The sequence below is a fragment of the Polypterus senegalus genome, chromosome 15 (genome assembly GCF_016835505.1).
Source record: "Polypterus senegalus isolate Bchr_013 chromosome 15, ASM1683550v1, whole genome shotgun sequence".
NCBI lineage: Eukaryota > Metazoa > Chordata > Cladistia > Polypteriformes > Polypteridae > Polypterus > Polypterus senegalus.
The window spans coordinates 58,884,326-58,905,059 of NC_053168.1; the positions used below are offsets into that span (position 1 = coordinate 58,884,326).

The 20,734-nt window shown below is 35.8% G+C and overlaps 1 protein-coding gene across 2 annotated transcripts in view; it reads left to right on the forward strand.

Annotated features, from left to right (window-relative positions):
- agmo (alkylglycerol monooxygenase) overlaps positions 1 to 20,734 on the forward strand; it is a 286,102-nt gene that overhangs the window by 163,636 nt on the left and 101,732 nt on the right. For both annotated transcript variants that reach the window (XM_039737290.1, XM_039737289.1), the window contains exons 6-10: positions 4,883 to 4,949; positions 5,939 to 6,004; positions 6,470 to 6,549; positions 7,769 to 7,903; positions 10,459 to 10,575. In XM_039737290.1, coding sequence (XP_039593224.1) covers positions 4,883 to 4,949; positions 5,939 to 6,004; positions 6,470 to 6,549; positions 7,769 to 7,903; positions 10,459 to 10,575 — 465 coding nt within the window. The remainder of the gene's footprint in view (positions 1 to 4,882; positions 4,950 to 5,938; positions 6,005 to 6,469; positions 6,550 to 7,768; positions 7,904 to 10,458; positions 10,576 to 20,734) is intronic.

The window sequence follows — 20,734 nt, forward strand, 5'->3', positions numbered from 1 at the left end:
TGGGAGTTGAAGCTACTTCTGACAGGGGACTCTGCCAGACATTCCCAGCAGATCCTCACAACATGTTTGGGCCTACCAGGCCTAACCGGCATCCTGACCCACCATCGAAGCCAACTCACCACCAGGTGGTGATTAGTTGACAGCTCCGCCCCTCTCTTCACCCGAGTGCCCAAGACATGTGTCCGCAAGTCCGACGTCACAACCATAAAGTCGATTATTGAACTGAGGCCTAGGGTATTCCGGTGCCAAGTGCACATATGAACACCCCTATGCTTGAACATGGTGTTCGTTATGGACAATCCGTGACGAGCACAGAAGTCCAATAACAAAACACTGCTCGAGTTCAGATCGGGGGTGCCATTCCTCCCAATCACGCCCTTCCAGGGCTCACTGTCATTGCCCACGTGAGCATTGAAGTCTCCCAGCAGTACAAGAGAGTTATCAGAAGGTATGCCCTCTAGCACCCCCTCCAGGGACTCCAAAAAGGGTGGGTACTCCAAACTGCTGTTCTGCGCATATGCACAAACAACAGTCAGGACCCGTCCCCCCACACGAAGGCGGAGGGAGGCTACCTCTCGTCAGGTGGAGAAGTTTGTTTCATGGTGCAAAGAGAATTGTCAGCATCTTAACCTCAATAAAACTATGGAACCAGTTACTGACTATTGCCACACCAAAGAGCCTCTATGTCTGTTCACTGTTCAAGGAGAGGATGCAGAGATGGTGCACTGCTGCAAGTACTTGAAGGTCTGCATTAATGACAGGTTGGACTGGTCTTGGAACACAGAGAAACTAAATAAGAAAAGGTACTTTCAGCCAACAAAGTATTTAGCAGAAGTGTATCAAGAAACGCTGCTGGGGCTCCTTTGTACCAAAAGCAGTATGTTTGAAATGGTATGCCCTATAGCACCCCCTCCAGGGACCCCAAAAAGGGTGGGTACTCCAAACTGCTGTTCTGAGCATATGCACAAACAACAGTCAGGACCCGTCCCCCCACACGAAGGCAGAGGGAGGCTACCTCTCGTCCACCGGGGTAAACCCCAATGTACAGGCTCCAAGTTGGGGGGCAATAAGTATGCCCACACCCGCTCGGCACCTCTCACCGGTGGCAACTCCAGAGTAGTAGAGAGTCCAGCCCCTCTCAAGGAGATTGGTTCCAGAGTCCAAACTGTGCGTTTAGGTGAGCCCGACTATATCTAGCCGGAACCTCTCAACCTCGCGCACTAGTTCAGGCTCCTTCCGCTTCAGAGAGGTAACATTCCAAGTCCCAAGAGCCAGCTTCTGTAGCTGAGGATCGGACCACCAAGGTCCCCGCCTTCGGCCACCACCCAACTCACACTGCACCCGACCTCCTTGGCCCCTCCCATAGGTGGTGAGCCCATGAGAAGGGGGACCAACGTTGCCTCTTCAAGCTGTGCCTGGCCGAGCCCCATGGGTGCAGTCCCAGCCACCAGGTGCTCGCCATCGAGCCCCACCTCCAGGCCTGGCTCCAGAGGGGGGGCCCGCCTGCGTCCGGGCAAGGGAAAACGCCGTTCAAATTTTTTATTCGTCATAGAAGGTTTTTATTTTTTATAGAATTTTTTATTTGTCAATCTATGAAAAAGAAAAAAACAAAAAATAAAATATACAAAATAAAATAAAATCACATGAGTAGCTTTAGTTTTTCACTAGTTTGCAGACTCAAGACACTTTTGTCAAGCTAGCAATAAATTCTTCCTGTTGTTCACTATAGGCTCCCCCATCTCAGTAATTGTACGAGAAACTTACTACTTCATTGCCAAATGACCTTTACAGACCATAAAGGACTTGTCAAAAACAACATTCTACTCACATATATAGACCTATTAAATCTCTATCATTGCATTCAACAACTATTTTATTTTCAAAAAAAAGATTTCTCACTACTATGAGAAGTGACAGGTAAATTATTGTCAACAAAACTTTAAACACCTAAGAAGTTAAGTTAAATATTTTTCATTTGCAATCTGCTATAAATAAGGCATTTCAAATAAAGGGGTCATTGCCCTCCTCATTTGAAGTTCAGGCTTTTGAATTGAATCGAGTTCTAGCCTCACTAGGCCACATGTTTTGGGCATGTACCAAATTAACATCATTCTGGACAAAAATTTTTAAATGTTTGTCAGATAGCCTTGGTGTCACAACCACTCCTAACCTATTAATAGCTGTCTTTGGTGTACTCCCAGATTGACTTAAAATGGAGAAGGACAAACAAACTGTAATTGCCTTTATTTCACTATTAGCATGTAGACTTGTCTTGCTCAATTGGAAGAATCCTAGCCCACCTCTTAAGTCAGTGGGTAACTGATGTTATATACTATTTCAAATTGGAAAAAAATCTAATTCTCACTTAGAGGATCTGTTCAAAACTTTTTTAAAACCTGAAAGGATCTAATCAATAACATTTTAGAATAAGTATTTATATTGGGGGTGAAGGACTTCTTTCCCTCTGTACTACTCAAAGTTTTCCTCTGACTATTGGCCTTCCTCTCTTTCTCATGGATCAGGGTTTAATTGAATTTAGTTTTGTAAAGTTTGACTTAATTTTGTGGAAAGTTAATTGCTTTTAATAAATTCAATAAAAGATAACAAAAAAAGAACTGTAATTGTCCTCAAGGAGAAATTTGGCTTTTTACAGAAGCTCTTTGAATAATAAAAAAATAAATACATAAATAAATAAATAAATAAACACACTTTGGTCTGAACACACACGAGAATTACTATAACACAAGAAAATTAAAAGGAAAGAAAAGTTCTGATTATCGCAGTCACAGTGGGGCATTTTGCAAACATACTGCTTTTGGTATAAAGGAGCCTCAGCAGCGTTTCTTGATACACTTCTGCTAAATACTTTGTTGGCTGAAAGTACCTTTTCTTATTTAGTTTCTCTGTGTTCCAAGACCAGTCCAACCTGTCATTAATGCAGACCTTCAAGTACTTGCAGCAATGCACCATCTCTGCATCCTCTCCTTGAACAGTGACCAGACATAGAGGCTCTTTGGTGTGGCAATAGTCAGTAACTGGTTCCATAGTTTTACTGAGGTTAAGATGCAGACAATTCTCTTTGCACCATGAAACAAACTTCTCCACCTGACTCCTATACCATGTTTCATCCCCTTTATCAATACACCCCATAACAGCAGAATCATGTTAGAATTTTTGCAAGTGACATGACCTGGTGTGATATTTATAGTCTGAGGTGTACAGAGTGAGAAGAAAATGAGACAGGACTCTTTCTTCTGGTGCTCCAGTGTTGCTTACATCTGTATCGGAAACACAGTCCTTGAGTCTCACAAACTGTGGTCTGCCTGATAGATAGTTCATTATCCATGACACCATAGGCTCATCCACTTGCATATCTCGTGAGTTTACCTCTTAGCAGGGATGACTGGATGGTATTGAAGGTGCTGGAAAAAACATAATCCTCACAGCGCTGCCAGCTTTGTCCAGGTGAGAATAAGCTTTGTGGAGCAGATAAATAATTACATCCTCGACTCCAATCTTTGTCCGAAAGGCAAACTGCAGTGGATGTAGGTGATCTACCCCAAGAGGACTCATATAGTCCAGGACCAGTCTGTCAAATCACTTCATGATGTAAGACGTAAGTGCCACTGGTCTGTAGTCATTAGGCAAAGAGGTGCCTGGCTGATTTAGAACAGGAAAAATGCAGGATGTTTTCCACAGCAGAGGCACTTTCTGAAGCCTTAGAGACAGACTGAACAGGTGATAGAGGACACCACAAAGTAAATCAGCACAGGCCTTAAGAACTAAGGAATGATTCCATCTGGTCCCGCAGCTTTTCCTGTGTGTAGCTTCCTCATTTGCCTCTTTACTTGGTCTTCAGTTATGGACAGTCTACACTGATGGTCAGAGGTGGACTTGTCACTGACCATTCCAGTTGATAAGGTAGGAGTTGTTGATGCATTAGGGATAGTTTGGGGAGGCTGGTCATTGAAAGACTGTGGCAGTGGGAGGGCAAATCTATTAAAAAATTGGTTCAAGGTGTTAGCTTTGTCCATATTCCTTTCTAGCACCTGAGCTCTGGATAGTGTAAGTCCCATAATTATACCCAATCCATTCCAGATACACTTCATGTTCTTCTGAATGAGTTTGTTTTCTATTTTAGCTTTGTAAGCTTCGTTTTCTCTACTCAGATTTTTCTTTAGTACATGCTGTATGTCCTTCAGAGCTACTTTGACACCAGATTTGAATGCCTTTTTAGCTCCTTAGTAATCCAGGGCTTGTTGTGTGCAAAGCAACATACTGTCTTTGTGGGTACAACTGTGTCAATACAGAAGTTAACATAGTCTGTGATGCAATTCCTTGATATTGTTCCCATGTGACTCACACATCATTTCTCAGTCTGTCATTTGGAAGCAGTCATTCAGAGCAATTTTAGCCTCCAGGCTCCACTTACTCCCTGTTCTGGTCGTAACAGGCTGCAGTATAATAAAACGCTTGCAGCTGGGAATAAGAGAAATCAGGTTGTGGTCAGATTTGCCTAAAACATCCAGTAAATTACACTTAAAGGTACCTTTTAACTATTGAATACAGCAAATCCAACTTGTTATTTCCTCAAATGGAACTGGTCACATACCGATAAACATTTGTCATCTCACTGCATAATGCAAAACACATTATACCTTTATATGAATGTAGTATTTGTATGAACTCAACTAATATGATATACAGTCAGAATTTTATGTTCAGTATTACAAAAAGTTGTTTGTTAACCTAGTAGAATAATTTTTGTTTCTTATTTCTAATAATTTTATGTTTAATAAAGTAGAAATATTCTTTATTTACAATGTTTCCATTTTCCAGTAATACAGTCTATTGTATAAAAAATCTTTCTATTTATTAACAGACTGTGGGAAACCTTGGACCTCTTGAGTTTGTTATAAACACTCCAAGCCACCACAGGGTACATCATGGTATGTAAACTGATGCTAGCGTATGTACTATGTTGAATGTACTGCACATTTTATTTAGGAAATGTCATCAACACTAAATGTGTGTTTTAAATAAAATATGGGAGGAAAACCTTTTCAGATAATCAAGATATTGACATTTTGTATATGCAGGAACAAATGAAACACAGATTAGAACTATTTAAATCTCAAGATAACCGAGTTCCTTAACTTAAAAACTTATTACAGTGTAAGGTGTGCTTACAGATGTACTACACAATACGTCTATTGCACATATTCTGTAGCTCTAAGCAACAAAATTAGCATTGCAATGCTCATATGGATTTGCAAGTCTCATTTGGCTGGATGTGTGCTATTACAGCTTTGTACAAGAATATGTCCTGTGATAGATTTATATCCGATTGTGGGTTGCTTCCTGCCTTCTATCTACTGTTAGCACAACCTGCATATCATTGGAGATGTGGGAGGAAAATTCAAACATACATTGATAAGAGCTTGTACATTTAACAAGGACAATGTTTGGGCATAGGTTTTGAACTGCAGCTGTGGAATAGCAGTAATAACCAATGCACTACCTTGCTGCCCAGGATGGATAATGTTGCTGGAAAGAAATATTATATACAGTACATACAGTATACTCTACAATATAGTCTGAATCTACCTATATTCTTAACTCATGAAATATGACTACTTGCTGTATTTTCTGTCTTAGATATAATATAGATTTAAAATAAACATGCATTTTGTAATCGTTGCTGTTATATGGTCTTTTCTTATAAATTGCAGCTTGTTATTGTATATCAAAAGTGAAGTTGCATTTTTATGGTTTGCATTAAACATTTTAATGGAAAAAAGTAGAGTGGGATATACAGTATACAGAACAATCATACAGCACATATAGTGCACACATATTTATGGAATGCATTTAACCACTTCACTCAGTTAATGAATATTATGCTATATCATCTTTAAGATATGTTTAATTATTTTAGGAAGAAATCCGTACTGCATTGATAAGAATTATGGAGGGACCCTTATAATATGGGACAGAATTTTCGGTGAGTAGTTTGATTTTTAAAATTTGCTTTGATTTTTAGGAAAACTTACTGTGGTAATTATAAATGAATTAATAGTCTTGTCCAGTTTGGATGCTTGCATCAATACATCCTACTTCATTAAAATTAATTTTTGGAAGTGAAAGGAGAGAGGTGGAATAAATGTAATCCATTTATGGTTAATTAGCAAGATGTTTTTACCCCTCAATGTGTCACTTCTGAATTTTATAAAAATGGCTAATTAAAGGAAACAACTGTAACCTGTCAGTCAAGCCAAAGCAAAAAGACAAACAAAAAATATAAATGAGATAATGCCAAAAAAAAACAAATGTACAAGCATACTCAACTGGTTGTGGAGCTTGACAGCTGAAATCTGAACTACAGTATATATGTTTTTTAATGCAATCAATTGTATAGTAAAAAGTACAGTGATTGTTCCGCTGTGTTTCTGTTTTTTTTTTTTATCAGGAACATTTGCACCAGAAAGTGAAAAAGTTGTGTATGGTCTTACTCATCCAATCGACACATTTGATCCATTTTGGGTCCAGGTGAGCATATCAAAGTTAGCTATTCATGACTTAATATTTGATTAGTATAAAGCATTCTTTCTAAGAGAAAAATAAGTTACTTATATAGTGTAGGTCAATGGACTAGGATTTGATCAGTTATGTTAATTTAGATTTTTTATTATGCTTATTATGACAGCCTATAAAATTTTGAGTGTGTGTGTTTGTTTATTATGATGATGAGAATCTGTGATCTATTTTTATAGCGGTATAAGGTGAATGCCTGGGGTAAAAGAGATATGGGGAAGCTATACAAAATACTTTGTTTGGTGTGCTATTTCACATTAAATATTTTTCAGGGAGCTAATTTTAGTGCTTACTCTTAGAAGTTGTTTTTTTTCAGTTATCTAAGTTTGTAAACATGAATAAACTTCTAATTGTGTGCATTCAGCAGTAAGAATATAAGACCTAGCATATACCTTAGAGTACCAAAATCTAATACCAGCAACCCATACAGGCAAAAAAAATATCTGCTTATTTTGGCGAAGCGCTGGGATGACTTAACAATGTGAGCTTACATACATTTCACACTACTGAAAAGTACATGAATGACTCCCTTACAATTTTCCTCTAAAATGATTTGTTTTCCTACCTCATACTTGCTATAGTGACTTTATGTGGGTTGTGCAAATTGTTGTCAGTTATCTGCTTAGAGCCTGGGGTACAGTACATGGAATTCTACAGCTCCACAGAATATTCCTACAGTTAAGTACTGTATGGATAGATTACTTAATTGATCTTAACAGTGATTAGGTAGCAGGTGCCATTGCATCATATTTTGTTTTATATTGATAGTATATATTATACATTTTATATATAAGTTTGAAATGTTAATGACAGTGCTACAGAAGAAAGTATATCTAATGAATGAAGAAAATAGATAATACACTGTATTTTATTCATTAGTATAACAATATGCAGCAACAGTATTCTGTATTCTAAGTATTATGAAAAACCTTAGCCAGGCAATTTACTTTAAAGCTGCAATAAGTAAATTATGTAATTTATTTATGTTAATGTATTATGTTCATAAAGGATCTGTATGCTTCTGGGATTTTTATTTAAAGATTTAAGTTTTAATTTTAACCAACTGTTTGTTTGAAGAGACATGAAAATACTTAAAGCATTAATGGAATGATGTTATATCATATATGTATTTGTTCAATTTTTAATGATCTATAGCCACTTCTTTCCTTTTCAGTTTCACCACTATACTCACATTTGGAAAACGTTTTGGGCTACACCTGGCATTTCAAACAAGCTATCTGTCATTTTCAAAGGACCTGGCTGGGGTCCAGGCAAACCAAGACTCGGACTTCCTGAAGAACTGCCTGAGGTTAGACTGGCTTTTAAAAAATATAGTTCAGAGAAATGAAAAAGTATTGAATTCAGATTACTCTGACCACTTTAGAATCATGGAAAATTGTTGCCTGTCTTTATAATGTAGTGATTCTTAACATTCCTTTTTTATTGACAAGATGTATGGATTTTTTTGTATTCTCATCTTTCCTTCTACAACCATTTCAGCAGGTGTAGGGGTTTGAATCCACGCTTTACGTATTCCCTTGTCAATAATAAATTCTACTAGTATTAACAACTGACCTATCATCTAAATCACAATTTCTGTTCCCCAAATCTAATTTAAAGTGTTAGTTTTTTTACAGAAATTAAAAATAATGAAGATATTGTACTATATAATGTATGTATCCTTTACTCTTTAATTATAACAACCTTCAAATGCTAGCTAATATATAATTGTTTTGTCTTTTAAAGAAACTTTTAGTTCTGAATGGCCCTCCCTTTATTGATCTTTAGTAGTCAAAAAACAACAATGTGAATGTTTTACACATAATGATTTATTCTTCTACCATTTTTGTCCATCCCTGTTGAGTAAAAGCAGATGCAAAATGAAATATAAATATAATAAAGAAGAATAATATTATCAAAATAAACTTTATTTATTTGAGAACAAGAGAAAATATTCATGATGTGCTTGCATATACTCTAGCTTTGTTCATTCCTCAGCTTCTAGCCTGTGATCAAGCAGACACCTACCATGTAATAATATTGTTATATTCATAATCCCTTTTAGAGTCTTTGTCAGCTGAATGCTTTTCGAGATTTCTTTTTTCATTTTTCTTAATCATGAAATTCTCTGATCTAGCATGCATCAGAAACATTTTTAAATGTGTTTTACTCATTGTCTATGTGAATTTTGTTTATATGTTTTAATCAATGGCTTCATTCAGCATATTTCAACATTTTCTGGCATTTGTCTGAAATTCTTTTTTTTCTTAAGATTCACACATCTGTTAGTTCTCTGATCTATTTATTTGTTTTTCTTTGTTTCTGTACATCTGGCTGGTTCCTTCTTGCTGAAATTCTAGATCTTTCATTTCTTAAACAGACACATGATCATAGTTTCTAAATTGTGTTTTATTTAAAAATAGGAGTAAATATCTCATTGAAATTCATAAAATCCATAAATAATTGGAAATAGCAAAACTAGAGCTATGAATTAAAAAAAAAACTTATTTGATTTTTCTTTTCATCCTAATTTTCAGTTTATAGACACTGATTTTATCAAAGTGGGTTCCTCTTCTGGTCCACACATTTTACGTTTGCACTTGTTTGACTGCACATTACTATCTCTGGGTACAAGGCAGAAAAGAGCCCTGGATAGAGTGCCAGTTCATTGCAAGGCCCACTCACTCACACACACACACATACTTATCCATTTTGGAATAACCATCCAACCTAGCAAGTGGTTTCTGAAACCCTCCAGGAAAACAAAGTGCTTCTGGGAAAAGCTTCTGAAACCCTCATGAGAATCAAGATGGTTTAGTAATTAATGCATTTTTATATGATTTCCGATTAATTTCAATCTTTACCCTAATGTTCATGAAAAGAATTAACTAACAATAAATTATAATTGACTTTTGCATTTAAACGTTTGTCTGTTAGGTGAAACGAGTGATAAAACAAATAACCAATCTAAAATATCTGTTGATGGTTTATTCTGAATGATTGCTTATGTTGATGGAAAAGAGATGTTAGTTGTACATGGTTTGTTAAACTATATTTTATTCCCAATTTTATGTTAATAAAGTCTATTTTGTAGTGTGGTGAAATTTCGTGCTGGTCACAGTGATTTTAATCTTTCTCATTTCAAAGCATCAGCTTGAAAATGAAGTAAGTTAATAAGTTGGTTGTCACTGGCTCTGTAAAAAAAAAAATTCAGACATGAGCATCAGTAGGCTTTGCACCCAAGGACTATTCTATAACATTGCACGTATTACTGACTTCTCTGATGCTGATCGTTCTGATCATAAAATAGGTCATTATGATAGCAAATGACAAGAAGAATTAGTAATTAACTGCACAGAATTATGGTATTTGAATGTTCCTCTTGAGTGCCTCTTTCTCTTACACAATTTAGCTCAAAAACTAATTAGCACATTGTTATCTCATAACAGGCTTAAGTTTCGAGTTTGGTATTTTTTCATTCAGTTGTCGACTGTCCTCAAAAAACTGTGACACACAGACACACACCCATCACTGAGATATCAGTATTTTCGGTATCAACAGACCCTAAGACGTCAAGATCCATTGAAAACTGGAAATCAAATGAATCTAAAGCTTTCACTCCTACCCCATAGACAATAAAAGAAGTATTGTTTCGTATGATATGATTTTTATAACAGCAAATTATTCTGACATTCATTAAAATATGAAAATGACATGTAAAAGCTCTAGTTCAAAAACTTGAATCACCTTTAATATGAAGATGTGTTAAGTGTTAAAAAATTTCTATTTTATCAGAAGGTTCTACTTGTTATAACTCCGATAAGTGTTCCATTTAGGTAATTTTCATTTTAATTTATTTTTCAGATAACTGGGAAAGAAGTTCCATACAATCCAGCATTACCAGCCAGTATGCAAGCATACGCACTAATGCATTTTCTCCTGATTGTAGGCATTTACCATGAAATGTTTGCTTCAAAAGCTGTAAGTAGTCACATCATAATATTTTTTTTCACAATGACAGAAATTTGCAGGCATAGTGTTAGTGGAATGTTCAAGTGGTTATGAGGAATGTGCAGGGCCTGACTTTTTCTTTGAAATATTTTTGCTCTTCTTGTTTTTTTCCACTCTGGAAACAGAACAGCTCTTTCTAAAAAAGGATATACGATCTCAAGTTTTCCCTGTAGTTGTCTTTGGAAGTTACCACTCCCAAGGTGATTTTGGCTTGCTTGAAATTTCTGGCATACAACTCATCCAACCCAAAATTGCAAAAAAAAAAAAAAAAAATAGATGAGTTTGATTTTTACTTTCCTATTCTGCCATATTACCTCAGAAAAGCAGTTACAGTACATGTGTATTACAGATTTGTACTGGAATTCATTTAAAATTGTTAAAATAAATATTTGCATATATCTAAGGAAACCTCATGCTGGTGCAAGGGCCAAATATAAACTGCTGCTATGTGAGTGTTGATGTGTTTGTCAAACATGTTATTTAGCCCAGGGTTGGTTTCTGCCTTGTGCTCAGTGCTGTCAGAAAGGTCTCCATGACTTTCTGTTGCCCTATGATCCATATATACTGTGGAATAAAGTAAAATCTTAGGATCTTGTGAAGTATTTAAAACCAACATTTTAAAAAGAAGAAAATCCCTGACAGAGAGAGTTAGAGGAACATTTTAGCTTGAAAAATATGGGCAGATGGAGGCTAGATGCTTCCCCAACCAATTTGTTTTTTTAAAGTATTTTTAAGAGAGTGATTCTTTGTAAATGATCTACACAAGGGATATTAATGTAATTTTTATTTAAGAATTCTACTTATTCATTACTGGCTACACCTGTGATGCGGAAGTTTTAAAATGGAGATGGGGGTACTTCTTAATCAATTGCAAGTACAATGTTACAATTTTTTCGTTCAGCTTTTCTATTGAACCTTCATTATATACAGAGGTGATCAAAATCGTAAAAGTATGAAACCGTAAAAAGCTAGTGCCTCTTCAGTTAAACTACAGTATAAATTGTGATCAAAAAGTGCAAGATGCAGAAGATCTGTCCACAGGATTATATAAGTGTCAAAAAATGCAAATAAATGTTCATTGTTTTTATCATTGGATTTTTCTTGAGAAAATTTGATTTTGTAGGAGAACATAGTTAAAAGCAGATCTGCACTCATTGTTATTTAGTCTGATATTAAAAGTAATATTCAGTTTTATAAGTGATATGCCTTAAAACCTAAACGCAAGACAGCCATGGCTAAATGTAAGACTGTTACTTTATTTTCCAAGAAGCAAACAGTAAACAAATGATTCTTTACTATACAGCCTGGAGAATTAATAAAGGCATTTTCTTAATCAACATATTTTATTTGGTTCACAATTGAACTTGTATTTAAACAATGAGACTGTTGTCAGTTCAGTTGTTCTTCATGTACTATCTGTATTGGGGAATGTTACTTTTAAAAGTAACTTAGTTACACTACTCATTACTTACAAAAAAGTAACTAAATATATAGTTACGTATTATACATATAATGTGTTACAAACAGTGCATTACGTTTGTGTAAAATTTTCTTTTTATATGAGAACTGCACATTTCACTGGCCAGCATGTGTTATTAAATCCTGTACCCATAAACCTTCATGAAACTGACCAGAGACACAGCCAAATATGATAATTTACTATTATTTTGTAAATACTGTAGCACCCTGGGTCTGGATCTGACACGGTCATGCTGCTCAGGTGACTGAATGCCTGGAGAAGCTAGCTATAAAAAGCAGCCTCTCAGCAGTGAAAGGAGAGCACGGACACACCACTTAAAGACCACAGAGATCATGTCTACTGGCTACTTTACAAACCGTGGTCAAGTGACTATTCACAATGCATGACAGAGTCACCAGTAGTATGTGTGCTTAGACTGCACGAAAATGTTTGGTCTGACTGACACGCTGTAATGTTTAGAATATAAGTGCACATGGTCCCTACGGACAGTTAAACCAATTCAAAAAACACAAGCTTCTCAGAATATCAACAAAGAAAAGCACTTGCTATACTCGCTATACTTGCTAAACGAAAAATGTGAGATTGGACAACAACATGGTCTTTCTGTTTTATGGAGGGAATTTGAAGTACGTAGTACTGTATATGTAATTTGCCGTTATGTGTGCTTATTTCAGGTTCTTCCAGTAAACATTTCCTATGATGTTTTTGTCATTGGCTGTTTAGTTGTATATGTGTTACTATATGGTTTTTCTGAAAAAAAGCATAACATTGGTAATACCTAATGTACAACATACTGCAATCAATGCACAATTAAATTTCATATTGACAACAGAAAATCAGTTTCGGAGACTGCTCACACTACAAGAAAGCCAACTGACATTTTTGACATAATAGAAATTCATCCACTTGTACGAAAGCCCAATCGTAAGATGAAGTCAGGCATTGCAACCCCTGTCATACTGTATGTGAAAAAATGGGCGATGAAGATGAAATTTGGGCCAACTCCAAAAATCATTCAGCAACTGCAAATAGGCCTTAAGATTGTCCCAAAATTGCACATTATATGCCCTGAATTACACCCAATGTTGCTGCACTGATCACTGGCTCCATATAAACTGCTCAGATTAAATGTATCCCTCAGCACATACAAGATTACATGTATACCTGTAACTTTTGTTCATTTCTTTTTCACTTGATTGTATGCTACCTACGTGATTAACCTCCTCCTCACTAGCTGTGTGTGCATGGTCTGACAGCAGTAGGTACTGTTTTTGTGAAAGAAAAAACAATACTTCAGTAATTTTTTGCAGTGACAGGAATAATTTTCTGTTGCAACTAATGCTGGGCAATATATCAAATATCTGATTTTATATTTAATAAAAATCAATATGCAAAAGCCAATACTTCTGACTGTTAAATTACACAAAATCTACAGCACTCTTTCTAAGTTTGTCTGTGTCGACTCCATCCATGTAGCCTGCCAATGCTTAGAGTGAAAAAAACAGAGATAGGATCAGAAGAGTAAGCTATTAGAACAGGTACGGTTAGCACAACTGGTTGCAAGTGGTTTAATTTTTCCAGGGTGACAGTTTAGGGAGTGCAGCACCTGACGGTAAAACACATTACCACATATGTCAGTGCCAGCAATCTACTTTTGTGCCTCACAGATAAAATGGGTCCCTGCAAAGTTCCATAAATTGTTTGCTGTTCAGATGCGGTGGATTTTGGGGTTGGGTGAGGTGGCTTTGTAGATAAGAGATACAGTGAATGCCATATTGCAAAGCAGACTTTTGCTTGTTTAACCCAAAGATTCCAAGTATATATCTCTGCAACCTGTAACCTCCACCAAGCACGAAGTAGTTTGAGTTGACTCCAATAGGCACCAATAGAGTCTAGCTGAAGGCATCTAGAGCTTTGCCTTTGTTGTGGGAGGGTTATCTGACTGAAATAATGCCAATTACTGTTAAGTAAGTTAATTCCACCTACTTGGAGCTCCAGGGTGGAGGCTCTGAGCTGCAGAGATACCAGACTTATTTAACTTGCTCCCAGAAAATTCCTGTTCTTTGTCAGTTGTCAAATAACTTTAATAGTCAGTAATTAACATCACACCAGAAGTGAGATGTCTTTCTTCAAAGTTTGTGTGTCACTAGTGAGGTAAATGGCATTACTGTCCATTTTATTTTCATGTTGAGTTTGATTTTTTGTTTAGCAGGTGATTTGAGTTTCCTAATGACTGTGAGAAAGTCTGTCCTGAATGATTAAGTTACAATGTTGTGTTATTTCATATTGCTCAGTGTTGTATTTTGTCCTTGTGTACTTACTGCTTTAAGAAACAGCAGTTTGCAGTGTTTAACTTCTTACATTTTGAGCTGTACACATCAATGATCAAACATAAGAGATAAAAAATACAACTGTTCTAAAAGTTTAGCTAATGTCTATACATTGTTATCATTTTTGTCTTAGTTATATATTACCTTCCTAGCAAGCCTTTATTCACACATTTAATCATAGTATGTGTCAGTGCTTGAGATACAACATTTCTTCAAATTCCTTTGTAGACAAATGCAGATTATTTACTGCAGGTTCTAGTAATTGTTAAATTTGTTTTGTAATTCTGTTTCAAGAATTTGCTGAAAATGTTTCTGAAAGTACTGAACAGATATTGTATTTTACTCACCATTTGGTGTAGTTTAACTGTTCTGTTTCATTATATATTTCAGACCACCCATGAAATGTCATCAGGCTTGATTTCTTTATATTTATAAAATAGGAAAAACAGGAGGCAGCACGGTGCCGCAGTGGATAGCGCTGCTGCCTTGCAGTTAGGAGACCTGGGTTCGCTTTCCGGGTCCTCCATGCGTGGAGTTTTCATGTTCTCCCCTTGTCTGCGTGGGTTTCCTCCGGTTTCCTCCCACAGTCCAAAGACATGCAGGTTAGGTGCATTGGCGATTCTAAATTGTCCCTAGTGTGTGTGTGTGCACGCCCTGCGGTGGGCTGGTGCCCTGCCCGGGGTTTGTGTCCTGCCTTGCGCCCTGTGTTGTCTGGGATTGGGTCCAGCAGACCCCCGTGACCCTGTGGTTAGGATATAGCGGGTTGGATAATTGATAGATGGATGGAATAACAGGATTAAATATACTGTTGTCCTTTGTGCTATAGTCTGTGATTCTTTGATTAGAGTCAGAAAAGGTATGTATATGCAAATACAGTTTAGGACCATTACAAAGAATGTAAATGATAAAAATATACATATATGTACAATAATATTCATGCACATTTATTTTGATCTGTGATTTGCAAAGTACTGACTTGAGAGGTTTGTCTTTCATTATATAAAACAGTGTAACACAGAGATAGTGAGAGATATCAAAGTTAACTGATTGAAAGACACTAATGCCTGCAAGGAAGACAGGGATTTGAACATAATACATGCAATGGACACTCAAAATTAAGCAAATGAGACATAAAATAAAAACAGTTCGAAAAAACATGCTGTTTGAGAAGTTTTGTTGAGGCACAGCTATTCAAGAAATTATTTCATTTTAGAGAGAAAACAGTTTCCTTTGCTAATATTTCATATTTTAAATGTGAGAAAATATAGCAATTTTATGGTATATATTGTATTTACCTTTAGTATTTAAGGTGTTTTTAAGAACATCTCAAGACATTTTGTACATCGCAGTTTTGTTCAAAGTAAGTGCAATATCTATTTAAGTCCATGTCTCCCAGCCCTAGTTGTAACACATATCTTTGTTTTTTGAAGTAACTCAGGAAATAAGTACAGTATTGCATTATGTTACTCATTACTTTAAAAAGTAATTTGACTGAGTAACACATGTTACTTTTAATTTGATACCCCCAACACTGGGATTCATTTATGAGGTGATTTACATTATTCAGAAGTGTTACTGTCTATCTACACTATAATTATTATATTTAAAACAAGAAATGAAAAACATATAGCTGGAATAAGGTTTAGGGAAATCTGAAAATCAATAATCTTGCAAATGTTGTTGGCTCAAGAAGCATATGAACAATGTGTGTAAAATTCTGCTAGAGAAAAAGGTTCAATCCTAGATTTGTTGTACTGCCACTGCCTATATGGAGTCTGTGCATTCCTTGTATGTCTGTCTGGATTTTCTGTATTATGATTTCTCTCCATATTCAAAAGATACAAATGAAAGGTTAATTCATGTCTCTGAAAAGGCCTTATATAAATAAGATTAGGCTACATTTGTGCACATCCCTTTAAAGGAATAATTTATTGTTAAAATGGGAGGGATGCTATCCCTAAAATGTAAGAAAATAGTTTTGCCACAAAGTTGCTTACATAATTATGCTAATTAAAATACATGTCTTTTAGACTACTAAATGGTAAACAAATCTAAAGTATAAATAGTGCAGTCTGTGCTTTTCAGATGCCTTATAATAAAAAAAAAATTCTCATTGACAAGAGACACATCGCCACAATGCTGCTTTTTAAATTAGCATTTTTTCCCAGGCATTTTATGTCAAGCCAATGTTTTACTTACATAACTGCCAGGGATTCATATTCAACGAGGATTTATTACCATGTCAGTATTTTCTTTTAGTCAGCATATTGCCTAATATGTAAGTAGAATATGGGTGATATTTTGACTTAATTTTATCTTCAATTTTATCACATTCATTTTTATAACATTTATAAATGATCAAGTGTAAACCTGTTTAATGAACTTCTCGGTCACACTGAGCCAGGGCTTTTCTCAACAGTAGTGGACATAAAGTGAGAAACAACCCTGTATATACCCAATGGAGACCAGCATTTTATTGGAGTTGTGGGAGAAAAAGTAGAGTACCCAGAAGAAAGCCCATGAAGATATAAGGGAACTAAATGAGTGAGCTGGGATTTGAACCCAGGATAATGGATCTGTAAGACTTCCGCATTACCCATTGTACTAATTATATTACATTTATATTGTTTTCATTTTTACTCCCATTAATTTTATATTTGAAATATGCATTCTAGAGATAAATTTCCAAATAAATATCCATTTTATATTTATAGATGCATCTAAGATCTGTTGATACACCATAATACAATTGTCAATTTTATATTGTCTTATAATAATAACAATAATAACTCTTTATATTTATATAGCGCTATTCTCACTATTCATTGTGATTTAAACAGTGAGTGGGTAGCCACTACAACCACTAGTAATGTCCACCAGCCACTTGGACAATGCAAAGGTAGCAATTATTGCATTAGTACGCTCACCACACATTAGCTGGTAAAGGGGTGACAGTTGGCTAATTAGAGACAGGGGATGATTAGGGGACTAGAATTACAAGGCTGTGGCGGGCAATTTAGCCAGGACAGCAGAATAGACTCTGCTCTTTTCAAAGGATGCCCTGGGATCTTTAATGACCACAGAGAGTCAGGACCTCGATTTTACATCCTATCCGAAGGACAGCACCATTTTAACAGCACAGCATCCCTGTCACTGTACTGGGGCATTGAGATCCACATTTAGACCTCAGTGTAAGCGCTCCAAGATGGCCTCACCAACACTTCTTCCAGCAGCAACCAAAGCTTTTCCATCTTGGTCTCACATCCAAGTACTGGCCAGGCCTGAACATGCTTAGCTTCAGGTGGATTACCTGTTCTGACGTGCATGTGGTATGCTGCTGACAATACAATATACTGTAAGTATGGTAAATAGTTATTTTAATGTACATCGTTATTCACATGAAAAAGTAGCTCCCTGTGATAATTTTAATAAGAAATGTTTAATGGAATAAACAGCTTTCTACACAGTATACTGTAACTTGAAGTTCCTGTCCTTTCAGCAGACAAGCAGGTGAATAGCTCATTTCTTCCATTGATTGAAATGCTGTGGAAAGTATAATAAAACACAGAAAGACATGCAAGGACAAATATCCTCTTGCATGCTGTACCTGTATATAAATGCCTACAGCAAAGTTTACAAAGCTAATTAATTGCACATATGTATAAACAGATGACTGAAAAAGATCATTCTTTACTTCACAGAGGCATCGGTAGAGTAGTAGCACTTATGAGACGACATGAAATACATCTGGTAACAATTCTACATAAGGTGGCAGAAAAGGTTGTTTATATTATACTTTTGCAAAAGTGATGAACATTGAAGTTAAAAGATGATTTTGTAGATGTGCACAGGGCTAATCAAATCTGATATGTAGTAGCATAATTAACAAGGGTTAACATCTACCAAAGTAAATTACTAAAATAGGCAGGGAAGCAGACATCCTCTATCATTTTTTAATTTCTGCATTTTCCAAATGTCTTTCAGATAAAAGTGTTTATTTTAGGCAATAATGCAAAACTACTGAAACAGAAAAAAGGATCCAATGGATCACATGGTACCAACTGCCCAAAGTTGAAAAATGATGAATATTAAACTATGTTAAAAAAAAGAATGATTTTTTTTGCAAATATTTGTGTACTTAAAGGTAACTTAATTATTGGCTCAACTTATGTAATTATGAATTCAATCAATCAACATTTATTTATATAGCACATATTCATACAAAAAAATGTAGCTCAAAGTGCTTTACAAAATGAATAGAGAAATAGAAGACACAATAAAAGATAAACATAAGTCAACATTAATTAACATAGAATAAGAGTAAGGTCCGATGGCCAGGGTGGACAGAAAAAAAAAAAACTCCAAAGGCTGGAGAAAAAAATAAAATCGGTAGGGGTTCCAGACCACGAGACCGCCCAGTCCCCTCTGGGCAATTAATACATGAATTAATACAAAACATATAATAAATATGATATATCTCTGACTTGCTGGAAGTAGTACATTTTTTGCTTTAAGTTATAGTTGCCATATACTGATGTTAGTAAAATCTGATAAAAATTTAAGAAGGATTACTTGAAATTTTACTCCCATCCATCCATTTACTTGACCAATGTTTAGTTGGTGATCTTTAAATCTATTTCAGAATTCCAGTGACGATGGTGTCTTGGAGGTATGGTCACTTGAGTTGACATATGATAACACAATGATCATTTTCTTCCATGCAACACAAAAGCAGATCTTGAAGCTTGGCTGGATATGAGCTCATTTGGCCTTAAGCCAGGTTTAATACTTTTAAAATTAATTATATTTCCTTTCTTTAGTAGAATTTCTCTATTTTACCTTTTTGTGTGTCAGCTTTGTGTTTTTTACTTATTTCACTATGCTTTCTAAAACCCAGGCAGATTGTGTGCCTCAGTGATCCTTATAACTATGTTATCTTGGTATATAAACTGCTGATTGGGTCACCCGTGGCAAAGTGGTCTATGAGAAGGGGCCAGACAAGGAACAATTGATTATCATCGGAAGCATATTCACGTCCAAGTTTGAACAGTGACTGAAGTGACTTGATGGAACATAGGACTTGGTTGTGATATGAGTGCAGCAATATTAAAATGCTTATGCACATGTTCACATTTTTGTATAGCACTCTTCACTGAGTGCAGTCTCAGAACGTTGTTTAACAACACAGGAAGACAAAGCAGTTTCAAACTGATTAACATAAATGTAACATAACATCTGTCCATTAGCAAAATTGTTGAACAATGGCCAGTACACATTAGTGTAGAAGAAAACAAAAACTCCAGTCAGCAGCATAACTGAAGACAGTGAACCACGGGTGGGTCACAGTTAATTATAACAGACAAACAAAAGTATAAGTCAACATAGTCACAGTCCTGGGGTCCTAGGCCCACTGGCCACCCACTCTCCCCTCCTACAAGTAAGTCTGTGTTAGGCCTTGAACAGAAACTTTCAATCCATTGATTCTGAAACCCCTAGTATTACAGGTGTCTTTCTTTGGACAGGAAAACAGCTTTGAAGTAAAACAGTGGAGCAGTGCCACAGCAGAACACCAATAAGACAAAAATAATTATGGTTCATAATTACTATATTATTTAAATTAGTCTACAAATGACTATTTAAAACACAGATGCAATATAGACAGCGGTGATCCTTCAACTTGAATTTAAAAGCTGAGACCAAAGAGGTATCTTTTATATAAACAGGAAGAGTGTCCCGCAGTTTTGGGGCATTGTAGCTAATGGCTTGACCCTCCGATGTTATTTTGTTAATCCTTGGAATCTTTAGTAGGCTGCCATCTTGAAATTTTAATATGTGCAGTGGTTTGTAAGTGTGGCCTTGGCCATTTAAGGCTTTACATGTAAGAAGAAGAATTTTGAAATCAGACCTAAGCTTAAGCTTAGTGTAATGACTTGAGAACTGGAATAATGTGGTTGTACTTTCTAGTCCTTGTAATGATTCTTCCAGCAGCATTTCAAATTAACAGAACATTTAGAACAGCATGTGAATAACGCATTATAGTAGTCAATCCTACTAGAAGTAAATGCATGAATTTGTTAATTATTTTCTCAGAATCCTCCATATTTAGAAACCAGGTTTATTTTTCAAAACTTTTAACCTAGAAAAAAGCAGGTTTTAGAGTCACCATCTTTACGTAGTACAACAAAAAACAAGTGTTTATTCTCAAATTTGCATACATTGTCATATCTCCAGTGTGTGTGAAAACATGAGGGAGCCGCCTTCCAGCACTGTTCTTTACTCATAGCATGCTCTATCTACAGTATTTCTTTTTTCTTTTCCC